Source organism: Carassius auratus, chromosome 21 (assembly GCF_003368295.1).
Source record: "Carassius auratus strain Wakin chromosome 21, ASM336829v1, whole genome shotgun sequence".
NCBI classification, from domain to species: Eukaryota; Metazoa; Chordata; class Actinopteri; order Cypriniformes; family Cyprinidae; genus Carassius; species Carassius auratus.
In genome coordinates, this window is record NC_039263.1 from 3,879,273 (window position 1) to 3,902,887 (window position 23,615).

The 23,615-nt window shown below is 36.2% G+C and overlaps 1 protein-coding gene across 2 annotated transcripts in view; it reads left to right on the plus strand.

Annotated features, from left to right (window-relative positions):
- Positions 1-4,760: 4,760 nt before the first annotated feature.
- The window catches only part of LOC113038250 (translation initiation factor eIF-2B subunit gamma-like), a 32,251-nt gene continuing 13,396 nt past the window's right edge, over positions 4,761-23,615 (plus strand). The window contains exons 1-5 of one of the 2 annotated variants that reach the window (XM_026195538.1): positions 4,761-5,051; positions 5,349-5,505; positions 8,495-8,652; positions 15,884-16,043; positions 16,292-16,403. In XM_026195538.1, the coding sequence (XP_026051323.1) occupies positions 5,358-5,505; positions 8,495-8,652; positions 15,884-16,043; positions 16,292-16,403 (578 nt within the window). In that variant the 5' untranslated portion in view covers positions 4,761-5,051; positions 5,349-5,357. Of the gene's footprint in view, positions 5,052-5,348; positions 5,506-8,494; positions 8,653-15,883; positions 16,044-16,291; positions 16,404-23,615 lie in introns of those variants that run through there. The other variant, XM_026195539.1, reaches the window with a different exon arrangement.

The following is a 23,615-nucleotide window of genomic DNA, read 5'->3' on the forward strand; positions in this document are numbered from 1 at the left end:
CCTTTTCTGAAGGGTTTTATGAAGTGTCACCCTGCAAATCCTGGGTTTAAAGCCAGTGAGATAATGATGACTGTCAGCATGTGATACCAGCATTAATGAAGTCCTTTAAGAGCAATATATCCCCTATAAAGAGCTATTGGACAAACTGTTCAACAATTTAACAAATAAACAAAAACCATTTCAAATGCTGGAGAACAGTTTTCACACTTGAACATTTTCAAGACTGACAACCGTATTTTCTGGGAACCTCTGCTGTGTGAATGGAAAAAGCTCTCTGTCACTTAATATAACGTGAGAAGCGTCATGTTTGTCGCGTCTGTGGTTTCAGTAACTTACAGAGAAGAAGATATGAGCTGGAAGTATTTGTTCCCACAAATCTGTGAACACATTTATTAATTCTTTCCCTCACATTGTACTAATTTGTTCCCTCATTTTATATCAAACATGGCCTCGATTTTACTAAAACAATGGAACAAATGAATAAGTCATGGGAACAAATTAAAATCATTGCAACAGTATTTTATTTATATTTTACATGCATGTCATGTGTGAGGCTTCTTAAATAGAATCGCAAGGTAGGACTTCCATTCAACAGTTGCCATATAGAGCACACCCCATTCATTTTCAGCTCTTGTTATCACCAACAGACATAGTAAAATATGTAAATATTGCACTTTTGTGATCAAAATAGCATGGACTTAGCAGATGTTGTTGATATCTTTGGGCAACACTAAAAAGCTCCCAACAATGAAAGATTAGATCATCCCTTTTAAAATGGTTTCTTATTCCTTTTTGCAGCTGGAAGGTCATAAAACTGCTATGTGAAACATAATCAAATACTCACATAAACACCAACAATTCAAATGAACAAATAATAATATAATGCATGCATTTTTGCATATTAGAACAATTCTTAAAATAATAAATAAATATCTAAAGAACCCTTTTTGGCAATGAAGAACGTGTGCAATGGAAAGATTCCATAGATGTTCTTCATGGAACCATAGATGCCAATGAAGAACTTTCATTTTGAAGGGTGTAGACAAGTTTATTGCATGCAAAAAAAAAAAAAAAAAAAAAGGGAAAGTCCTAGTTTTATAATGTCACAAACACATACATGCTATCTGGACCTATATGTCTTTTTGCTCATTGTCATTTACAAACAAGCAATCATAAATACCTTAACACTAGACAGTGCTGCAGTTTGGCGTGAAACTAACCGAGCAGTTGTGTGGTCTGATTTATGCGCCAATATCAGTTGCTAATGGGACTGTGAATGTGTATTCTCACAGTTCAACCTCCATGTCAACTAGCACTCACTGGGAGACCTGCTACAGTGGAGTCCAATTGTGCATTAATGAAAACCATGTGCTCAGACTCTGTCAAACTCTAGGCTAATTCCTCAGGTCTTTTAACCCAACACTTTGAGTGGAGCAATGCCTCACTTGCACACCATACTTGAGACCACATCATAGTAATCCTTAATCTCTCAAGTAAACAACACAAGATGTTGTTCTGTTCCTTGACTTGTCATAACAAGAAACCTTTTCTGTTTCCACATGTATTATTAAGTCTGTGAAGCCATCCTGTAAAGCCTGAATGGCAGATTTCTTTTTCTCCACAGAAGCAGTGAATGAAAAAGGGCTTTCTGAAATGCACAGGACAGAGGAGTATGGAGCCTGTGGAGCCCAGTGTGTTTATCTATGTCACAGTCTATCGGTGGCTGACCGTGAATAAGTTGGTGGGTGGGGGGGTGGGGTGTTTTTGTTTCCATGGCAGATGGGGCCCTCTCTCTCTCTCCCTCTCTTTCTGTCGCTCTCTCTGTGTCCAGGAAGTGCCGCAAACACAAACCACACTGAGCGTGTTGTGTTTTCGGCCTGGCCGTGGCTCGCAGCGAGGCAGCCGTCGGGCCTGAGTCTCACTCCCTGGGTGGTCTGGCCCTGCAAATGTTTATGATCGAAACCAACCTAATCCAACTGGCTTGTTTAAGGGAATTGAGAATGATTTAAAAAGAGCTGCGATGGCCAGGAATAGGAAATCAGAGGAAATCGAGGCAGAGCTTCAAGTCTGTGGTAGCCATATGACTATGCTTTGGTTCTATCTATCCGGACACATTGTCCTGGCAGGAAAGTCTTTATTTCGACTGCTCTGATTGCAAATTCTCAGGCTTGGTTGTCTTGATAACATAAGGCTCAGTGGATTTGTCACAAATTTTCCAGTTTTGCACCTGAATGCATACTGAAATCATATAATCACATAAGACAAATCATCCAGTTTTATTAACTGCAGCCCATCTAATACTGATAAAAATTAATATATGGTATGTGTGTGTGTGTATAAAATGCTAAATTTATATAAATATATAATTTATATGTTTTTACTGTATAAATACAATATTCTCAAATACTACCTTCTTCATTTAAAATATTATTTAAATACTGCATCTATATATAATATATTATTTGTATTATAGTTTTATTATACATGCATATACATATACAATTTCATTTACATATACATTCACACACACACACACACACACACATATTAAAACATTAAAATTTGACCTTTTTTCATTTTTTTTTATTGTGTGTTACTGATTTTATTTTCAAACAGACTGAATCTTTGCTAGGTTTTATGAAAGTTCTGTGCATGTTCAGCTCATAAAGCACTCATCAAGGACTGTTTTCCATAATGCAACACCTGCGCTACATTTCCTCCCTGTGCCCCATCCCACCATGCCATCATTAGCTCAATCATGTCTGCCTTTAGTCTTAAGGCCTTCAGAGTTTGTCAAGGTCACAGGTTAGTGCTGTAAAAGAACAGATAATAGCTAGAGAAGTGTCAGTGGCCTGGACTGACTTTTATTACCATCTTTTCTTGAACCAGAACCCACTGCTATAATTACAGATATATTGCCATATGTATGTAGTGAACAGCTTGTAAATGAAGATGAATCAGAGGTAATAGAACAGAACATTAAAACTCTTTTTGCTGGATTTCTGAGACTATGGTTGCCAGACTGCATGGATGTTAAAATATACCCTTTTCATGTGTAAGAAGTGATGGTCAAATGCTGAAATTCAGGCCTTTTAGCATTAAACTGCATGTATTTAGTAGTTCAGGGTTGACCAGTATTTTTTTTTTTAAGTACAAATGTCTGATTACCGGCTAATTTATTAATTAATTGTTATATTTATACTTCTTCTTTGTATTATCACTGCCATTAGTAATAAGCCATTTAAGGCTTTATTTATTCTGAACAATATCTGAACATTTTCAGCAGAATTTGGTATAACAGTGGTTGGAAGTTTGGGCTTATTTTTTATTGCGCACATCTGTTTTAATCAATGGAGCATATCACCAACATTTAGCATCATTTCCCTCAAAGAGACCAAACGAAAAGCAGATTTGCTTGCTTAGCTGGACATAAAAATGTAAATGAGAATGCTTGTTTTTTGCTCTCTGTTTGTGATCATTTAACATGACCCCACAGAAATTGCTGTGGTCTGTTCAGGCAGTACACCAGATGTTAAACTTGGGTCATGTAATCCATGTGAGATTTCTCGGGTTATCCTTTAAAAATGTTGCTTCACTTTACAAAAGAAGAAAAGACAAGGTTGCCAAAGTTTTTGGAAAGTGTGAATCACACAGCAAAGGTGTGAATTCAGCACACAAACAGTTAGAGCTTTAACATCAATATTTCCTTTGCTTTAACTCTTCTTTCTGCCCTTTTTTTCTAATAGAGGCAGTCTGACCTGTTATTCCAATGTTTCTTCTGCAGGCAGCAACCAATGAAGCTCATCTCCTGTCCAGAGAAAACAAAGCTAAGCAACATTCCCAGAGTTCAATTTGCTGTTACATCGGAGGTCTGTGAATTGGGGTTTGAGCCATGTTTGTTGACTGAGGGGATCTGTGTGGAGGGAACTGGGTTTGAGAGACTATGAGCTATGACTGAGACTATGGGCTTTTAAACTGTGAAACTGATGTGTTCTTAATACACTTTGGTTCCAAGTGAACTTTAGAAAAAGGGAGAATTGTTGTTGTGGGAAGGAAACAATCTGTTACAAAATTGTAACTTGGTAACTATTCTGCCAAAATAGCTACAGTTGTTGTGATTGCTCTAAAACCACAATAAAGTAATATTGGACATTTAAACATTCTCTGTCAGTTTGTCATATTAATTATTTAATTGTATGTAAAATGATATGCTGTAGTGTTACAGTCCATATTTTTACATTTCAATAGGCTACTTAGCATGTCATATTCAGATTGCTTTAAACATAAATAGCTTATATTACAACTCCTTCTCAAACTCCTCTGATGATTTAAAAAAATGATAATTATGTGCAAACAAAAATAAAAAATATCAATAAAATGTAAATTAATAATAAATAATGAACAACATTTTGCAAAGCTTACGTGGTTAAATTATGCAAAGAATAAAATACGAAAATGAAAGAATAATACATTAAAAAAACAGCCAATGCATAAACTCAAACAAAACGCGAGAATGCTGATTTATCAAGATCACATATTACAAAATATTTTCCTCTAGACGCTTTTTTTATTTTACATTTAGTTACAAAAAAGACTACTGTTTACTCATGCATAAAATAAAACAAAAAACAATACATTATTATAAAAACTCCATTGTAAATTCAGAGCATAGTTGTATAAAATAAAGAAAAACTGAAGAGATGCTTTCTCTTTCTGGTACAGTCACTAGAGGAACTGATTCTCTGCGGAACCAAAGTTACTGGTCCTGTTTTCCGTACGATCCATTTAGAAGTAGCGGTCTTATGACATTATCTCGAAATGTCTTGCCAGTTATTGTAGACTAAAATATTCTGAGGATTGGTTATTCGTATTATTTGTGTATAAGCGGTTAGATTCTCTCGGTTTTAGCAGAAAGTGTTTGAAGATAGCAAGTCTAGTGATAGAGTGATCCACATGAGCGTCTGTTACAGTGCTGCAGATTTTCACGTGCACGGACTAAAATAACTTACCTTAAACATTACAAACCATAAAAACTCGGATAAGCGATACAGGTAAGCCGAGTGAGTGAGTGAGTGAGTGAGTGAGTGAGTGAGTGAGTGAGTGAGTGAGTGAGTGTGTATGAATGTGTGTTTTTAAACGTGTTTAACGTTAATAAATAATAGCGTCAGAAGCGGTTATGTTGACGTTGTGTAGATGATGTAATAAGAGTCCTGTCAGGAGTAATGTAATGAAAAGCTTGTTAAATCAATGAATATTCAACATGAGGTTGTGTCTCTCAGTCTAGCTCAGTGTTTTGTTATGAGAGCTGTTGTAGTTAGACTGAATATGTTGTTTGTTTTGTTTTGCAGGTGTTAGGGATGGAGCTGCAGGCGGTGCTGATGGCAGCAGGTGGAGGCTCCAGGATGATGGATCTCACATATAACACCCCCAAACCTCTGCTACCTGTGGGCAACAGACCCCTCATCTGGTACCCCCTCAACCTGCTGGAGAAAGTGGGCTTTGAAGGTAAACATACTGTCATATCAGTAAACAAAGTTCATTGAAAATGACATAGTGTCCCATTGGAGAAGTTGTTTTTGTTCTTAGGTATTTAGCGTTAGTATACACTGATATAGAGAATTATGGGTAGATTTATGTCATTTGTGTTTATATATATATATATATATATATATATATATATATATAGAGAGAGAGAGAGAGAGAGAGAGAGAGAGCGAGAGAGAGAGAGAGAGAGAGAATTTAATTCTTTTTTTATGTTTGTTGAGTGCAAATCGGAGTAAAATTGTCTTTTACTTTTAAGAAGACAAAGAAAATCCTTAATAATGAAAATAAAAAAAAGAAATAAGGAGATATATATTATGAGCTATTGTACTTAATAAAGCAACATTTATCATTTTAATTAAGCTTGATGTACTTATCTAATACAACATTTTTAATAAAATTAATAAAAACTCCATAGACATATATATTTTTTTAGAACTACTAAAGATGACAAAATGTCAGTGAAAATGAAAATATAAAAACTCATTCAAAATATTATTAAAAACTGTAATAGTATCTCAATGGTACTAAAATAATACTGGTATAATACTGCAGTGTCTGACTATTAAAAGGCATTGTAATGCCTTTTATTATTATTTTCATTTCCTTTTTTTTTACTTGAGCTTTTTTTATTTAGATTCTGAGAAAGGTGCTATGCAAATAAAGCTTATTTTTTTGTTATTTTTTACAATAGTAACTATTATGACTGGTATATTGTAAAATATATATATATGTTGCCTGCTTCCTATTATATACTTATATGCTTGCATGCTTACCCTCATTAAAAGTGATAATAAGTAAAGTAATTTATGCAGTAACAGACTACCTTACATATATCACTGAAATATATGTCCTGAGAAATCTTTCTCTCTGACAGTCCTGGACTCTGTAAACAACAACACAAAACATTTGAGGGCAGACTCATGCTTTTACAGCCAATTCGAAACTCCGTGGGTTTGCTGACATCGGACTGGATGACATATCATTGGGGGTGGGTTTTGGTGTGTGGTGGAAGTTAACAAAACGGCTGAAACTGCTTACATCACATTGAAACTGCAGGTGGTAATAATTTGCGCAGGCTGTTTAAATTGAACTAATAAAGTCCTTATTTCCTAAATAGGAAAGGTAGGGCCGTTTTTACAATAGACATACTATAATGGCATGGTTTCCATGTTAAAAACACCCGCAGAGACCAGCACCTATGTTGCTTCTCATTTTTAGTGTCAAGATTCTTTTTCCCAGGGAACAGGAGCTGGATAAAACTAACTAGGCTGTTTTCATATTTTGACGGCATATTATGCTTTATAAACACATACCTCATCAGTATTTGTGTGTGTGTGTGTGTGTATATATATATATATATATATATATATATATATATAGATATAGATATGAGGATGACTAATTTTCCTAACTTTATACATTCAAATTGTAGAGGTGGATGTATTGTCTAGTTGACAGACTTAGAGTGGTAAAAGACAGATGAAATAAAGCCAAGATATAATTACACAGAGTCAAATGCACCCCAGACAACTCTGTAATAAATCAACTGCAGTCTTGTACTTGGGGATAAATGGCAGAGTGCCTTAAGTTTTGGGCCAGATTTCCTCCACATAGCTTAGAAACAGGAGACCTCAACAGGTCCTCCCTTAAAAACAGTTTTGGGCTAGCTTAGCATCAAGAAATAAGCAATTTAATAGTGCTAGTAAGGAAAAAGTGACATTTTAATAATTTAAATCAGTAGACTTTTTAGTCCCGTTTATTTTTTGTTCAAAATGCAGTTTGTGCATTTAAAGATCACTTTTAATTTGCCATTTTACTATTTTTAATTTACATTTTAAAGAACAAATGAAATAAAAAAATAAACCACTTGTGAATGTCTTAATTTGTACATTTAAAAAGTGATTTATTCATTCACATTTTTATGTTTGAATTATTAAATCGATAACTTGTACTTCCTTTTAAGTGTCAGTCCTAATCCTAGGCTACATATATCTTTATTCATAGAATTGTATGATTTTATGAAAATGTTGGGAAAACCCCATCCATGCCTTAAAAAATTTAAATAAGGGAATTTTTTGTGGAAATAAATCCAAACTGTTAACTTAGAACCCTGTGTTCACTTCATTGCTTTAGCACATTTGAGAGCCAGTAGGGGACATGTACCTTTTTGAGTTTTTTTGTGTTTAATGCCTGCATGATAATTAAATGTTTATAGTTCACACCTAGCTGTATTGACTAACCATGCGATCCAGCTGCTATGGAGTTTGTGCGTCGAGCCCCTTGCCTGCCCAGAAGTACAGTATACACCTTTATGTGTGGCATAGTCTGTCCTGTTAACAGCCGGAGTGCTAGCCAGCAAGACCCTGCAATTAGCTTTTACAACTCTTAGCACAAACTACGGTGAGTAAGCTGCTTTGTTAGAAAATGTTTATGCAGTAAAGCAGAGTTCTGGGACAAACATCCTCTAGCTGACTGAAATTGTCTCACTGGGCAGACAGCAAATAATTCACAAAGACTCGATTGAAGGTGTTTTGTCTAATATATTTTTACAAGTCTGTGGTATCACAGGTGAAGTGTGTGCTGTGCTCAACCAATCGTGTAGTGAAACAAAACCATCCCAACCATTTCCCACAAAACCTAATTTATCTCTAAACCGTTATCACTTCCGTAATCTTCTAAATTACACCACCATTCAAAATCTTTGGGACAGTAAGATTTTATTTACTTACTATTAATCAAAGAATCCTGAAAAAATGTCTCACTGTTTCTACAAGAAATGTTAAGAATCATTTTTAAAGGTTTATGTGACCCTCATTGACTGCTGAGAATTCAGCTTTGCCATCACAAGGAAAATTACATTAAAAAAAAAAACCTTTTTTTAAGTTGTAATAATATTTTGCTTTTGGATAAATCCTCGTTTCATCTGTATTCTCATTATGTTCTTTTCCAGAGGTGATTGTCATTACCACTAAAGAGGTTCAGAAGGCCCTGAGCACTGATCAGCGCCTCAAGACAGATGTGAAGATGAGGTTGGATGTTGTTTGTATTCAGGAGGAAGCTGACATGGGCACCGCAGATGCTCTTCGACACATACAGCAAAAGATCAAGGTTCGTCAAGTGTTCATATCATAGGATTATGCTGAGTAGTAACTTTTCTTTCGTTGACATTTGGCACTTTCAAAAAAAAAAAAAAACAAGACACCAAAAATGGCAGAAATTGTCTATATTTGGACAGTCAAGAAGCCTAAGACCTCTTACTAGTTTTAAAAGGGGAGAAGATACTAATTTGATTTGTTTAAAACAAGCTGCTTTTTATGCTCTTTTTTTTATTTTTTATTAACATTAATGATATTATGAAATAGAATATTTGCCCAGCATATCCAATTGTTATCACAATGAAAACATGGGATTTGTGGCGCTAATGCTACCACATTAGTTACCGTTTACAGTATATATATATATATATATATATATATATATATATATATATATATATATATATATATATATATATATATATATATATATATATATATACATATATATATATATATATACATATATATATATATATAAATATATTATAATCTACTTCTAAAGGATATGTTTTATTTTTATTTTCAACCAACTCTGCATTATTACAGTGTCTGTGGTACATGTAAATGAAAAATGTATACTCTTTCTCTGTGCTACCAGTTTATTTGACGGCTCCAGGGCTTTTGTTAACAATACAGATCAAACTTCCATTCTTTTGTATTCCCGCTGACGGATAGTCGGCTCAACAGATGGATGGCACCAGAATCAAAAGTGCATTGTGGATGTAGAAGTTTTTGGCAAAAGGGAAAATCACATAATATTTGCAGTCTTTTTTGTAGCCTGTAATGATGTACGAACTGATTTGACATGTTAGGAGTGCTCCGTGATGAAGGAGGGTCATAAAAGAGTTAGCAACACAATGATGTGATGAATTTTCTTCACTGTAAATCATTGTGTTCAGAGTTTAACCAAGGCATGGTGACTAAATGGAAGAAACAAAATAACAGCATGAGCATGCACATCCATGTAAGCATGAAACCTGTCTCCCATGTGAGCAGGCCTGGGGTCAGTGGAATGATGTGAGGGGCAAATCCTGTGAGCCACAGAGTGCCTGATTTCACCTGTTGAAAGTCCAGCGGCCAGAGACAAACACATGATGTCAGAACCCTTCCTCAACTCTTACTGGTGTTCATGGGGCTGCAGGACATGTGTAAGAGTTGTTGTGTAGATGGAATATGAGAGTAAAAAAACATCCTGGTGGACTTTTAGGGTCCCTGCTGGGTTTAAGGTAGTTTGGAACTAGTCAGAGAAACAGTATTTTTGTGTTCCTTGGTTGTGGTGTAATTGGGTGGTTTAAGATCTGGGCTAGTAACCAAAAGGTTATAGGTTTAAATCCCACATGAGATGATCCGTGAGCTTTCAGCATCGTTTCCTTGAGCAAGACACACGTTTTAATAAATACAGTGGAGAATAACAGGCTGAAACCACAATGAAAATCTGAGATTTCTGGGGGAAAACAAGTTTTTGGATTTTAAAACATTTTGAACAAAGAATCATTGATGCAAATTAAAATTCCAAGACCATTTTAAGTTTTTTATTTTTAACTTTTTTTATTTTATGCATTTCAAGAGTTTGTAGCATCATAGTTTATTGTTTTGTAGTACAATTTCTGAACCAAATTTTCATGCTGAATTTTAAATGAATAGAAGTGTATTAAATTAGAATAATACAAAATATAAACATAATATAGTTTTGATCCCCCAGCTATTGGTTTTAACTTTTTCACCCCTAGGTCACTTTGGATTAAAACAGTTGCAAAAACATTAATTTGTTTCTTTCAAATGGGTCAAAATATTTTGATGCATTAGAGCATTTGTTCATGTGTATCATACCTTTGCACACAACACTTATGAAGGTGTAAAATCTCTGAGAGAGGGATGCCTTAAACATGTGCAAACGCTTATCACATGAGATTAACTGACAAAAAAATATCAATGCAGTGGAAAGGGAATGCTGAGGAGGAGAGCTTGCCGGAGCACGCTAACAGCACAAATGCATTTATTTCTAATCCTAGAGAGAAATGAGAGATTAAAAGCATTGAGTTGCAGAGCCCTCCAGTGCACGAACAGCCCCACTACGTGTTGAGAGATGAGTGCTGGCAATAGGGGCCCTAAATCCCTGTTCATTGTACAGTCTAAACACCTAGTCTATTCCCTCAGTTCAGCAAACAACGCGGACATAATGGAAGCATCTGACGGAGTACTTGACTCTTAAAACTCTCTTTCATTAGCCTGTGTTTGAGTTCATACTGATGCATTGAGTCAATGTTTGTACAGAAACTGAATAATCTTCATGGTGTGTAGCATTCTGCCGGCTTTTGTTAATAGTAAGGCCCGAGTTCACAGGGATCAAGTCGTTCTGGATCAATTTGTGTACTCATTTTTTCTGAAAAATGCACTTATAAAACAAAATGCACTTATCTTTGTTTGCACAAAATTCTGTAGAACAATTAATCTGAATGGTAACTTGTGTGTGTGTGTGTGTGTGTGCATGTATATATACAGTGCCTTGTGAAAGTATTTCATATTTTCACTTCATACTTCATAATTTTATATTTTATGTTGCTGCCTTATGATAGATTTTTTTCATAAATCTATTTTTCCTCCACATCAATCTACACTCCATACACCATACTGATAAAGCAAAAACTGAATTGTCACAACTTCATGAATTTATAAAAAAACAAAAAAAACAACAACTGTAATAAGTACATTGCATAAGTCTTCATACCCTTAACTAAATATTTAGCTGAAGCACCTTTACAAGCTTTGCTCATCTGCATTTGACAGTTATCTACCATTCTTCCCCTCACCTCTACACCTCTTGAGCTCTGTCAGGTTGGACGGGGGCAGACGCACATTTTCAGGTTTCTCCAGAAATATTTGATTGGGTTCAAGCTCAGGCTGTGGCTGGGCCACTCAAGGACATTCACAGAGTTGTCTATAAGCCTCTCTTACTGTGTGCTTTGGGTCATTGTCCTGTTGGAAGATGAACCTTCTGCCCAGTCTGAGGTTCTGAATGCTCTGGACTTGGGTTCTCATTAAGGCTATCTCAATATTTTGGTGCATTGAGCTTTTCTTCTACACTGAGTCCCTCAGTCCATGCCACTGAAAAACAGTCCCACAGCATGAGGCTGCTCCCAGCACACTTTACTTTTGGGATGGTACTCTGCAGGTGATGAGCAGAGCACTACCCAAAGCCCTTCTCCATCAGTTGCTGAGTCTGGCCAGGAGGCCAGCTCTAGGAAGAGTCATGTTTGTCTCAAACTTCTTCCATTAAAGGTAACAGAGACTATGAAGCAGATGTTTATATATATATATACTTCCACAGATGTGTGGCTTGACGTAAACCTGTTTCTGAGCTGTAGAGGCAGTTCTTTTTACCTCAGGGCTTGGTTTTTGTTCTGATATGCATTATCGGCTGTTAGACATTTTAAGATGTGTCTGCAATCCCAAATCATACCCGTTCAATTGAATTTACCCCAGGTTAACTTCACTTGAAATGTAGTAACATCTACAAGCAAAATGAACTAAATTACAACTGTTCCAGATTACTTTTTTTTTTTTTTTTTATAATCGAGAAAACGAAAGGGTATGAAAACATGCGCCAGGCACTATATATATGTGTGTGTGTTTGTGTGTGAGAATATATTTTTTTTTACCCACTTCAAATGTAATATTTGAAAAGTAACTGTGTATTGTTTTTCAATGTAACCTAACACAGTCATGACAGGCCAATTGTGAGTGAGTTAGCATGTCTGTAGTGACAAATTAGTGTGAGACACATTTCTACTTCCCTTCCTTTTCATTCCCTCTTATCCTGTCTTCCTCTCCACCCTCATTTTCCTCTCTCTTCCTCTGCTCTCCTCTTGGGTGGTCTCACCTGGCTGGCCCAGGGGGCAGCCAAGCAGAACTGGAAGTGTCTGTGGGTGGCCTGACCTCCCTGTGCCTCTTCTTCAGTGCAGCACAGCACCAAGGCCTACTGAAAGGCCCAGCGTCAGCGGCAGCAGCCTCAGATGATCCAACAGCTGACACCCACTCCAGACCTTCTGAGGTTCTGTGACTAAGGCCGGCCGCTGATCCAGCCTTCCCACCTCCCTCCCCTCCCAGTGGCCCAGAGGGCACTGTCGTTGTCAGGCCTCAGGCATTTGGCCATTTGTCGGGTCCCCTCAAAAATAGTAATCCTAGCTATGAAATGTTAAGTGGTTAGAGCTGCAGCGGCAGATCGATTTACTTGTGTGGTTTACAATGGGTGGGCTGGCATTAGTCGCATTTTTTATGTTTCATCAGCGTACATTCTTGGTTGACTGTGAAATCATGGTAAATGTTTGTATGTTATGTGTTTGTTTGCTTTCACACGGTGTTCCTTTAAAGTACTCTGGGGCTGGAGTACACATTTCCAGACATTGCATTGGTTGGCTACTTTTTTAAACACTACAGTGACCAGTCTTAAAGACAAAAGTTCACCCAAGAATAAAAAAGAAATGTGGTCATTCACTCAACCTCATGTCATTCTAAACCAGTACGTCTTTCTTTCTTTTTTGTGACATACAAAAGATATTGTCAAAAATGTGTCATTGTTTTGGACACCACTCACTTTCAATTTACAGTATGAGCAAAAACTGTATAAAATTCTTCAGAATATCTCTTTTTGTGTTTCATAAAAGAAAGAAAGTTTGAAAAATGAGTAATGAGAAATGCGAGTAATTTACAGAATTTTTATTGAATTTTCACCATATCCAATTCTGGACGATGGGTTTGGACTTTTTAGGGTCAACAAAATCTCCCATTTGCCACCATTGGTCTTCATTTCAGTTGGGCAGGTGGTTTGTTCCGTTTTCTGAACACTTGCCATTCTCCTGCTTTCAACTTTTGCTAGACTTGCATGAAACATGTGCCTGCAGCTAAGAGGTATTTGCAGAATTCATGGCCATAAGCAACAAGTCAAAGAAGACTTATGGCTCACAAGCTGGAGATCCGGGGACCTCAGCAAACTTCCAAGGCACCTCAAGGTGAATAAATAAAAAATTGGGAAAGACCATGATTCTCATAGTATTGGAAAATCAGAATATATGAGGTATCCTAATTTTTAAAGTGTGATATGTAGACCTGGGAAAGTCATGTAAATTTAATAAAATGGTAATGATAATAATAACTGTTTTTTTTTTTTTTTAGGGTAGTGGCCGTGGCAACATTTCTCATTTTGATATAGTTTGATCAACCAAAATAACTGCAAAAATAATCAAAACTTTTATAGATGTTTAAAAAAAAAATGGAAGCATTAACATACAATAAAGTGAAAATGAAACCTACAATTTCAAAACTAATTTGATATATTTATAAAAACTAAAATAGTATCTCAATGATACTAAAATAACACTGGCTTGAGAACCACTGTGATAGACATTGCTGAAAGGCACAGCCTCTTGGGTCTGATTACTTTAATTAAACACTGGCAACAGTATTATGATATGCTCAATATAAATAATTAGAATAAACTATTTTGCTGCCAGATAATGTAGTTCATTAGTCTAACTCTAGACAGTTTATCGTTGGCAAGCAATGTAGTAATTTAAGTAGATGGTGTGATCAGAAGTCTGTGTGTGTATCAGCTGTGGTAAAAGTGCTTTGAATCTGGCATTAAGTGTTAATTTGAACCAACTTTTTAAATTCTTTGTTTATTTTATTATTATGTACATTCCATTTTGAACATTTTAAATAAGTTATTGTATGATATGGATGTCTTTTCCTATTTTATTAAAATTTTCTAATAAATTCCTTTATGATTTTGAGCATTCTATCAGCCAAAGAATGTATTTTAAGTAATAATACATTTTACAATATTTAAAGTCTGCAGCATGTCATAGCTGTGACATCCCCTCCCCCCGCCGTGAAGAATATGTAATATATAAACATATTCTGAGTCTGCAGTGGTCAGTGGAGAGGGATTGTTCTCCTTCCTCAGTAGCACATTAAGCTCATTCTAAACAGACAGTACTGTGCACCCTGTTATCCTTCGAACATGTGTGATCCAGTGGCTCCTGGGCCTTCTGCTCCGGGGCCAGAACAAGAGAACCGGAACTGTATCAGAGCTGAGCGTCACAGCCGGGCCTCTCCCTGGCCTCCCCAATGAGGCATGCAGCTCTCCCTGAGCCAGGCACGCTCTATCGGGCTGTTTCCCACTCCTGCTCGCATGTTTATTTATCCACAGGCCTGAGATGGACAGACCAGATGGGAACCAGACAACTCAAACAGTAACAATGGTAAAGGCGAGCAGGATTTATCACTTGGTTCCCCCCCATGCCTGCACTTACTTTTGCACACACTCACGCAAACTGTGGCAGAGCAAAGTGCTTTTTTGAGAGATTTGGTCTTTGATTTCCTGCTCACATATTTTGCATGTGTCATTATAATCATGTATTTTGTTGTTGTGACCATCGTCAAGAGTCTTCATACATGAAGTCGAGCACCTTAGGCCGTGGAAGTGTCATCTGAAGCATTGTGGCAGTGGTTTTCATAAGCAAAAACCTATTTTTCTTCAGAAAATGTCAATACCCGGTTGTTGTTGGCTTTATTAAATGTACCAGCCAGTCTAAGGAGATCAGCATGCCAGTAAATAGTCCATACACGGCTAAAATAGGATATATTAGCTGAGCATATAAGAAGTGTAACAATATTGACCTGAGCCAGGGCAAGATAAACCCAACATGATGTTAAAGGGATGCTTCACCCCAAAATGAATATTTTGTCATTAATTACATGGGGGTAAGTGATTAATGGCAATTTTCATTTTGGGGTGGTCCATTCCAACTGTTTCAAATGAAACTGATCCAAGTTTGTACTCCATGATGTTGTGCACTTGTTGAATATTGTCTGGCTTTTTGACTTGTTCAGCTTCCACACTTTGGGAGTTTTATTTTAGTGAATGAATATATATGTATATTTCAGACTCTTTTATTTCAATAGAACAATGAAGATGCTGTTTTTTACAGAGTCCATTGCAAATACTTGAAAAACTTGCCAATTGGCACAAAAGAACACCTGTTGTTCAAGTATTTCAACCCAACTGGTGATTTCAAAACCTGAAAGTAATCATTCTAATTATGTGTAGGGAACACATCTCCTTTCCAGTTGACATTATAATCAAAATAGGGATGGAAAGTTGGAAATAGGGATGGAAAGCTGAAGTGTTCTGTCTTGATGCTGGTTTAAATGGGATTTGTTTTGTTTTTTCTCTCCCACAGACAGACATCTTGGTGGTGAGCTGTGATTTGATAACGGATGTGGCTCTGCATGAAGTTGTGGACCTCTTTCGTGCACACAGCGCCACCCTGTCGATGCTCATGAGTAAAGTGCATGAATTCACAGAGACTGTCCCTGGCCAAAAGGGCAAGAAGAAAGCAGGTACTACCACTCACACAAACGTGATCGAGCAGGAAAAAGTTGGTGTGGTTTTGAACGGCCTGCTGTTTATTGACCATTTGCACTCTTCAAAATATGAACTGGTGGACTGTGTTATTTTGCATTACTGCTGATCTTTCAGGTTGTTGACTGGCCATTTGTGTTGAACCAAAATACAGTTTGACTGTACAATATCCCCCATACTATTTTCTGAGTTGGCTGTGACAGATTGGAATTGTGCTTTGTGGCAGGAGAGCAGCGGGACTTTGTAGGCGTGGACGTCACAGGGAAGAGGCTTCTGTTCATGGCCAATGAGGCAGACTTGGACGAAGGCCTTGTTCTCCGGAAGTCCATCATGCGCAAGTACGTGTCAACAGCACAAATCTAACCTTATTTTATTTCATTTCATTTTATTATTTAGATATATTTAAACATTTTTGTAGTTTAGATTATTTATTTCTTTTGATAACCCAAATTATCAGAATAATTTAAAATGTTGATAAAGCCTTTAAGTGAAAGCAGTTTGGTCATTGCTGTACATTACTTTGGACTTGGTGTTCCGGGGTATGCATTCGTCCATTTTGTGTTTTTGTTCTGCTTATCTATCATGGTCAAAATCAGACTTGGTCAATCTAAATAGAATTGAAAACGTCTGTCCTCAGAGAGGTGCCGCTTCCTCAGAACAATGGCAGCCTCACGGGGCGATGACCTGCTGTTTATATGGGCTAGCTAATAAAACTGGGGCCTTCTCCGCTTTAGCAGGCGCCTGACTTTCTTAACTGTTGATCCCAACTATTTTTCAACTTCCTTCTCATCCTGACCCACTTCTGCATTTCTGCTCTTTCTTTTACTGTTTTCTCTTTTCTTTGGATTTTCTCTGTGTCTGAGGTTTTGGATCCGTGTGTGCTATTTCCCAGAACTGTCAGAAAATACATTTTCGTCTTTTTTGATTAGTGTTTTATGTATGAGTACTTAATTTTCATCTGTGGAAGTTTTATTTCATGCTTTAATGCAAATATAATCTTTCTTTCTTTTTTTTCTGTATAAATCAATAGCTTATATTTTGCTAATGATGCATAATACGCTGCTGACTGGATTGCATGACTATATATATATATATATATATATATATATATATATATATATATATATATATATATATATATATATATATATATATATATATAAAAAATGTAAGAAACATTTATTTTCCTTATTAATAGTATTGAAAATATTTGTGCTGTTTTTGCTCAATTTATTTTATTTTATTAGTATTAAGATTCTTTGATTAATAGAAAATTCAAAAGCAACAGCTCTGTTTTTTTAAATTATAATATTTTGTAACCATTTAAATGTCTTTACTGTCACTTTGGATAAATTTAATGCATCCTTTCTGAATAAAAGTATAAGGGCCCGATATACTTTAAGCGAAGTAAATTTTCGTTGTATGTTCTGTGGCAAAAATAAGTTAGAAAAGGCTGAGCGACGGTGTACTGTTTTCAAACATTACAACACCCCCGCGCTGCTGGAGGCGGAGTGTAGATTAATGTAACGATGACTCGCGACACTCACGCGCCTAAACACAACAATGATGAAATTCTGAAATGTAGGCAATCTAGGTGTGTGACGGGCACCAGTGGTCAGAATATTATAGACAAAAGAATAATGATTAGCAGCAGTTCAGAGTCAAGTATCATGTTTGCAATACAAAAGAACCATAATCAGTCATTTATGAGAAGTGTGAATGGCTCATAGTCTGAAAACTTTAGCATGATGTTGGAAAAAAAAAGTATTTTTTAAGTGTTAATTTATTTTATTAAACTGTATAAATTGTTACACCTTTTAATATTTTATGTGGTGTCATGATTTACTCTTGATAAAAACAAAGATTTATTATTGTATGTTCGTTTAGCATTTCATTTATTCTATACCCTTTAAATTTGCTTATTGAAAGAACAACAGCAGCAGCAGCAAATGTGTACCAAACACATGTTTTTGGTATTTGCTACCTTATATCTTTACTCTTTTCTTCCATGGCTTTGGAAAACTTGTCTCGGATGTATCTCTGCATTACTTTTTGCATAACTCCGGGTCATCGACACCAACCTTCGTTGCAGTTTCTTTCTAGGAATTAAATGCTTTCTTTGAATCTTTAAAGTCTTTCTGCGAGCGATCGTACTGGTGCGGATATATTTGTGCCAGTTCACCTATTGGACACAATGTATTCATGTTGCTAGTGAATAGGAGATGTGTTCTCTTGCCTCAGTTAAATGAGAAACGAACTGGGGGGAAAAATTGCATGTCAAAGTAGGTGGAGTTTCAGAACACATCCCCCGATTGCGTAACCGCCACGGACCAATGGAAGCTCAAAGTTGTTTAGGAGCCAAAACAAACTCCCCCTGAGAGTTTGCTTTGGTCTGCTGTTTCGAACTGCCAAAACGAACACAAAACGAACTTTGTTTCAGCCTGATTTTGTTCGAAATCACGTCATATCAGTTTGTTCTTCAGTTTAGTTTGAAGTATATTGGGGGTTTTATTTGCCAGTTTTTATTAATGAAATCTGCATTTCGTGACTATATATGTAGTTTTTATAGAGATACCTTTAATATTTGGCTGATCATGTTATCTCATTATGTCAACCACCATGCACCAAAATGCTAATGTAGAATAAAGTTGCTCTGTTTTTGCCACTGAAATGACTTAAGTCGTGTTTTAGTTTTAACTGCTGTAGTAACTCTTCCCATCTTTTCTCTCAGCGCTTTTAATGTTATCTGACACTGTCATTTTTGTGTTTAAGGCCTGATGTTAGAAAGGCTCATCAGTTTGTCAGCACCTTGTGTGAGGCCTGTTCTAGTGTGCTTTAGGCTCTGGAGGCCAAAGGTCCTGCCGTTCCTTGTTGTGGAAGGTAATCAGGGGTCTGAGAGAAGGAGAACTGGGCTCCGAATGCGGCTGTGTTGGGAGCTCATAAATAATTTAGGGAGTCGTTGCCACTGTAAATCCTGTTCAGTAATAGTAGGGTTGCAGCAGCTGTTAGTATCCTGTCCAGTGAGTGGGAGAATGAACACACACTAATCTAACATCAATTCATGTTTCACACCGGTCTCATGCACATATAATCTCACAATATAAGCATGTATTAAAAGTAAACACAAATCTTTTTTTGAGTCAGATCTCACCCCAAAATAAAAAAAAACTATAAATAATATTTTATTTAAAATAAAGCTAAAGATTTTTCTTGATTGTTCACAATTATTTAATGTCACGCATATTGCAAGTTTATATCTTGCAAGGAAAATACTCTGAATTATTATTAAGAAACTGTTTAGATCTTTTTAGATTAGAACATCTTTAGTTTCATGCTAAGTGTGATTCCTATTATTATTATTATTATTTTTTTTTTTTTTTGACATTGGGGGTGGGATATGACCTGGCCATTTCTTTTTGAGCTTTTCTCAAGGACAGGAATTCTCAGTGCGGTTTGAGAGATGTCTGCTAATGTTTAACAGTACTTCAGATAACTGCTCTGTTTGTCTGAGTTGTCTCTGAGCCTTGCCATTGTCTGGAAGTGTGTTTATACAGGCACCGTGAAGCCTATATGTGCAGTCCACATGTGTTAAGCCAGTCCTCATTATTTATAAGACCTGTGAAAACACTGTCTTCTCTCTATTATTATGGCTTAAAGGGATAGTTCACCCAAAATGTATTGCCGCTCCATACCTGTATGATTTTCTTTTTTCTGTGAAACACAAAAGATACTTTGAAAAAAATATATATTTTTTTCATCCAAGCAGTGACAGTCAATGGGGTCTAATATTGTTTGGGCCTAGTATTGTTCAAGTATCTTCTTTTGCTTTTCTACAGCACAAAGCAAGTCATACTGGTTTGGAACAACGTGGGAGGAAATTATGTTAACTTCTGAATAAATTATGACAGAATTACTGGTGAACTATCCCTTTTTTTATGGCTACCTAATGCATATTTTAATCTGTTTGATACACGTTTTGAAGTTAAAACTATAGTTTGGTTGTTTATGCCAAATTGTTTCAAAATGAAAGTGTACACTTAATTGTAATGTAAGTTATGTGTTGCAGAAAGCATCTCTTGATTGCTTTAAACAGTTAAAGTACTTTATCACCTTACACTGTAAATGGCTTAAATTTAAGTGAATCCCTCTATGGTCCCTTTTAAGTTCAAGACAAAATGGATTATGCTTTCTCCTCAGTGTGGTTTACTCTTTGGCGTCTGCCATTTTAAATGCATCTTTGTCTCATCTTTTTAAATGCTTTTTTTTTCACCCCTGAAAAAAATGTTTCTGACAGAGATGCACATATTCACCTAATACTCAACAAAATGATCTCCTGCCTGGCTTGTGACACTTAGAAATTCACCAGCCTAATAAAATGCTTCCATTAACACAAACACTTTTCATGTTCTCTGTTCGGCTTTTGACAGCCAGCTATGTAGTAGTCACTTTGTGAAGTGTGGGAAGAAATTAGATTGATGCAGAATCCTGCCGCTTTAGACCAGTCCAATCAATAATATCTGTGTTAGACCAAACAAGTCCTGTACTGATTGGAAAATCTTGTTAGCAGATTTAGAGATTTACTTTGCGCTGTGTTGTAATTTGGCATGGGTTTTAGTCGGGTAGTGTGAGAGCGTGAAAGCAAGTTGGCAGAATTGGCAACTCTGCAATGACCTGACACATTTCTAGCATTGCTTCATCACAAGAGGCAGTAACAGAGTTGAAGTACATATTATCTCTGGTCCTTTTTGTGTTTCTAGGGTCAAAGACTGTTGAAATGTGAGAGGAACGCATTTTGCAGATCGGTGTCGCCATCTTTAAGCGGTCTAGTAGCAGAACACAGCGAAACCGTTGCACATGTGACGTTAGTTGCCACTGGAATTGATTTTTAAAGATTGCAGTCACATTCATCTAGCTTTATTTTCCATCTCAAATTGTTGACCCTGTGAGGGGGGCTGAACTATCCCTTTAAGTGCCACATATACACATACTTTCTGAAGTTATTTGCTCATAAATCACAGTTGTGATAATGTATCAGATGCACAGTTGATTTGGCGGTCCAAAAACAAGATGCACACTCGTATACGTGACATAATAGTAGTGCTCAGTTTGTGACAATGAAATGTTCACAATTTTCCAGCACTTACATGCTGTAACACACTAGATTTAACCCTTTTAAGTGACAGAAATCTAGAAAGACTAAAGGAAACTTGCGTGTGTCTCAGTCTGACAGCCATGGAAGCGGTAAACATGCTCCGATCACTCAAAGAAAAGGTATGTTAACATCGTTAAACACTCGCAGCCTTAACAGAGTGAATGAGAAGCAGTGTTTAACATTGTGCACAATCCAGCTCCCACTGCTCACAAACACACTGCTCAAACATTACACTCTCCAGACCGACTGAGGATGGTTGAGGGGAAGGTGAGAGCCATATACTAAGATTTTCCTGTGGTGAGATTTACCAACCCATCAAATCCAAAGTCAGCTCCTGTCTTTCTCCTCCACTGTCAGTCTGTTAGTTATTTACCCAGCCGATTCAGATGAGTGAGTGCAGAACAAAGGCCTTGCGTCTTATGGGGCATCAAGGCTCAAAGAGGCCTGGATAAATTTGCTTGGGCTCATTTAATGGCACACTATGTAACATATGACCTCACTGCGCTGTAACGCTGCTCTTTGTGCTGGGCTTTATAGTAGTAAGCCATTAAAACTAATAGTGTGAGTCACTCACAACCCTGGAGGCCTTTCCCAGATTTTTGTCATCCTTGTCAGCTTGTGGAAGAAGCAGACAGAAAGGGAAATTTACTTGTTGGATAGAAACTGTTAAAGGCATTTGGATTTACGGCAGGGTTTTAACTCGGAGCATTACAGTAAATTATATTTCATGACAGTTACTTCATGTTTGTTTTTTTATCAGTCACACAGACAAAAGACCTTTAGTAATAGGAAGAATGGGGGAAATTGCATTTCGAAATGTTGCAAGTCTGGATTTGAACCTGTGGTACCCACATGAGCACCATAGCTCAACATTTTTTATTTCCAAATTATTCAAAACAATCAAATTTTTGACGTGTTAAAACATAATATTCAACCCCCTCCCAGTATACTAAGATAATTCGGATATTTCTGCAGGAAATATGAAAGATGCTTCTTTTTATATATATATATATATATATATATATATATATATATATATATATATATATATATATATATATATATATATATATATATATATATATATATATATATAAATTCTTAATATATATATATATATATTAAGATTCTTAATATATATATATATATATATATATATATATATATATATATATATATAAATTATTAATATATATATATATAAATTATTAATATATATATATATATATATATATATAAATTATTAATATATATATATATATATATATATATAAATATACTGATATATAATATATTATATATATATATAAAACTTATTATATATATATCCATAGACTTTCACTGAATGAGGGACTTGAGCTATATCTGTGGTTCTGAACCTCATGAAGACATATCAACATGCTTTAACCACTCTTTATGATTACATTTGAGGGAAAAATTGATTCCTATTTATGTTTTGCACTATGATCCTTGTAGTGTATGCACTCTTTAAACAGCACCTGTTCCTTATTGTTTGGCAGTCTTGTCTTCCTCCTAACCCTCTATTCCCCGCTCATTAACACTCATTCCTCCTCCAAAACCACAAAGATCTGTATCTGCTACTCATCACTCCTTCAATCGACTCATCATTCTCTCTGATTCACTCTTTCTCCTGCCCACAGGTGCCAGACCATGATGTCACATGTTGGGTGTTCCCATAAATCAGTGTGTCATGCCTTTGTTCATTCCTCACCTCCTCTGAATCTCTCCCTGGAGTGTGCGTGTGTGAGCCGAGCACATTGGTGCCATATGTAGTCGAAAACATCTGAATGTTCCTCTGTCTCCTCACACACTTTTCCTGCTTTTCAGGAATCCAGCCACTGCTGGCTAACGGAAAAGCTTAGTGTCATCAGAATTTATTTTTAATGTATCCACACACACACATACGCACTCTGATTCATACACAGTGAGTCTGTTTTTGAGATTTGGGTGAACAATCACTGCAGCGTTTCATGCTCTCTGTGTGTTGTCTGCTGGAGGGAAACAGTAAAACTCTTGAGATGAGATGGTTCTCTTACGTTCTCACTTCATAAATGTCACTGGGGGTGGGAGGGACCCTCCTGTTCTTCATGTCATTCAAAATGGACATTTCTTTTTTCAACATCAAAAGCGCTGGAAACGCACAAGTCAGCAATATTTCTTATTTATTGGCATGAAGTTTCGTGCAGAATAACAAACAGCAACAGGAGTGCAACTTTCTTGAAAAAATATATATTGTTACGTACTAGGATAGCAGCAAAATACAGGCTTGGAGTCATGAATCCATTTCAATCATTTATCTGAAACCCATTTGAAATAAATTTATAGCTCACTATATCACAGTCGTTTTTTTTTTTTTTTTTGGTCTTAAACAAAAATG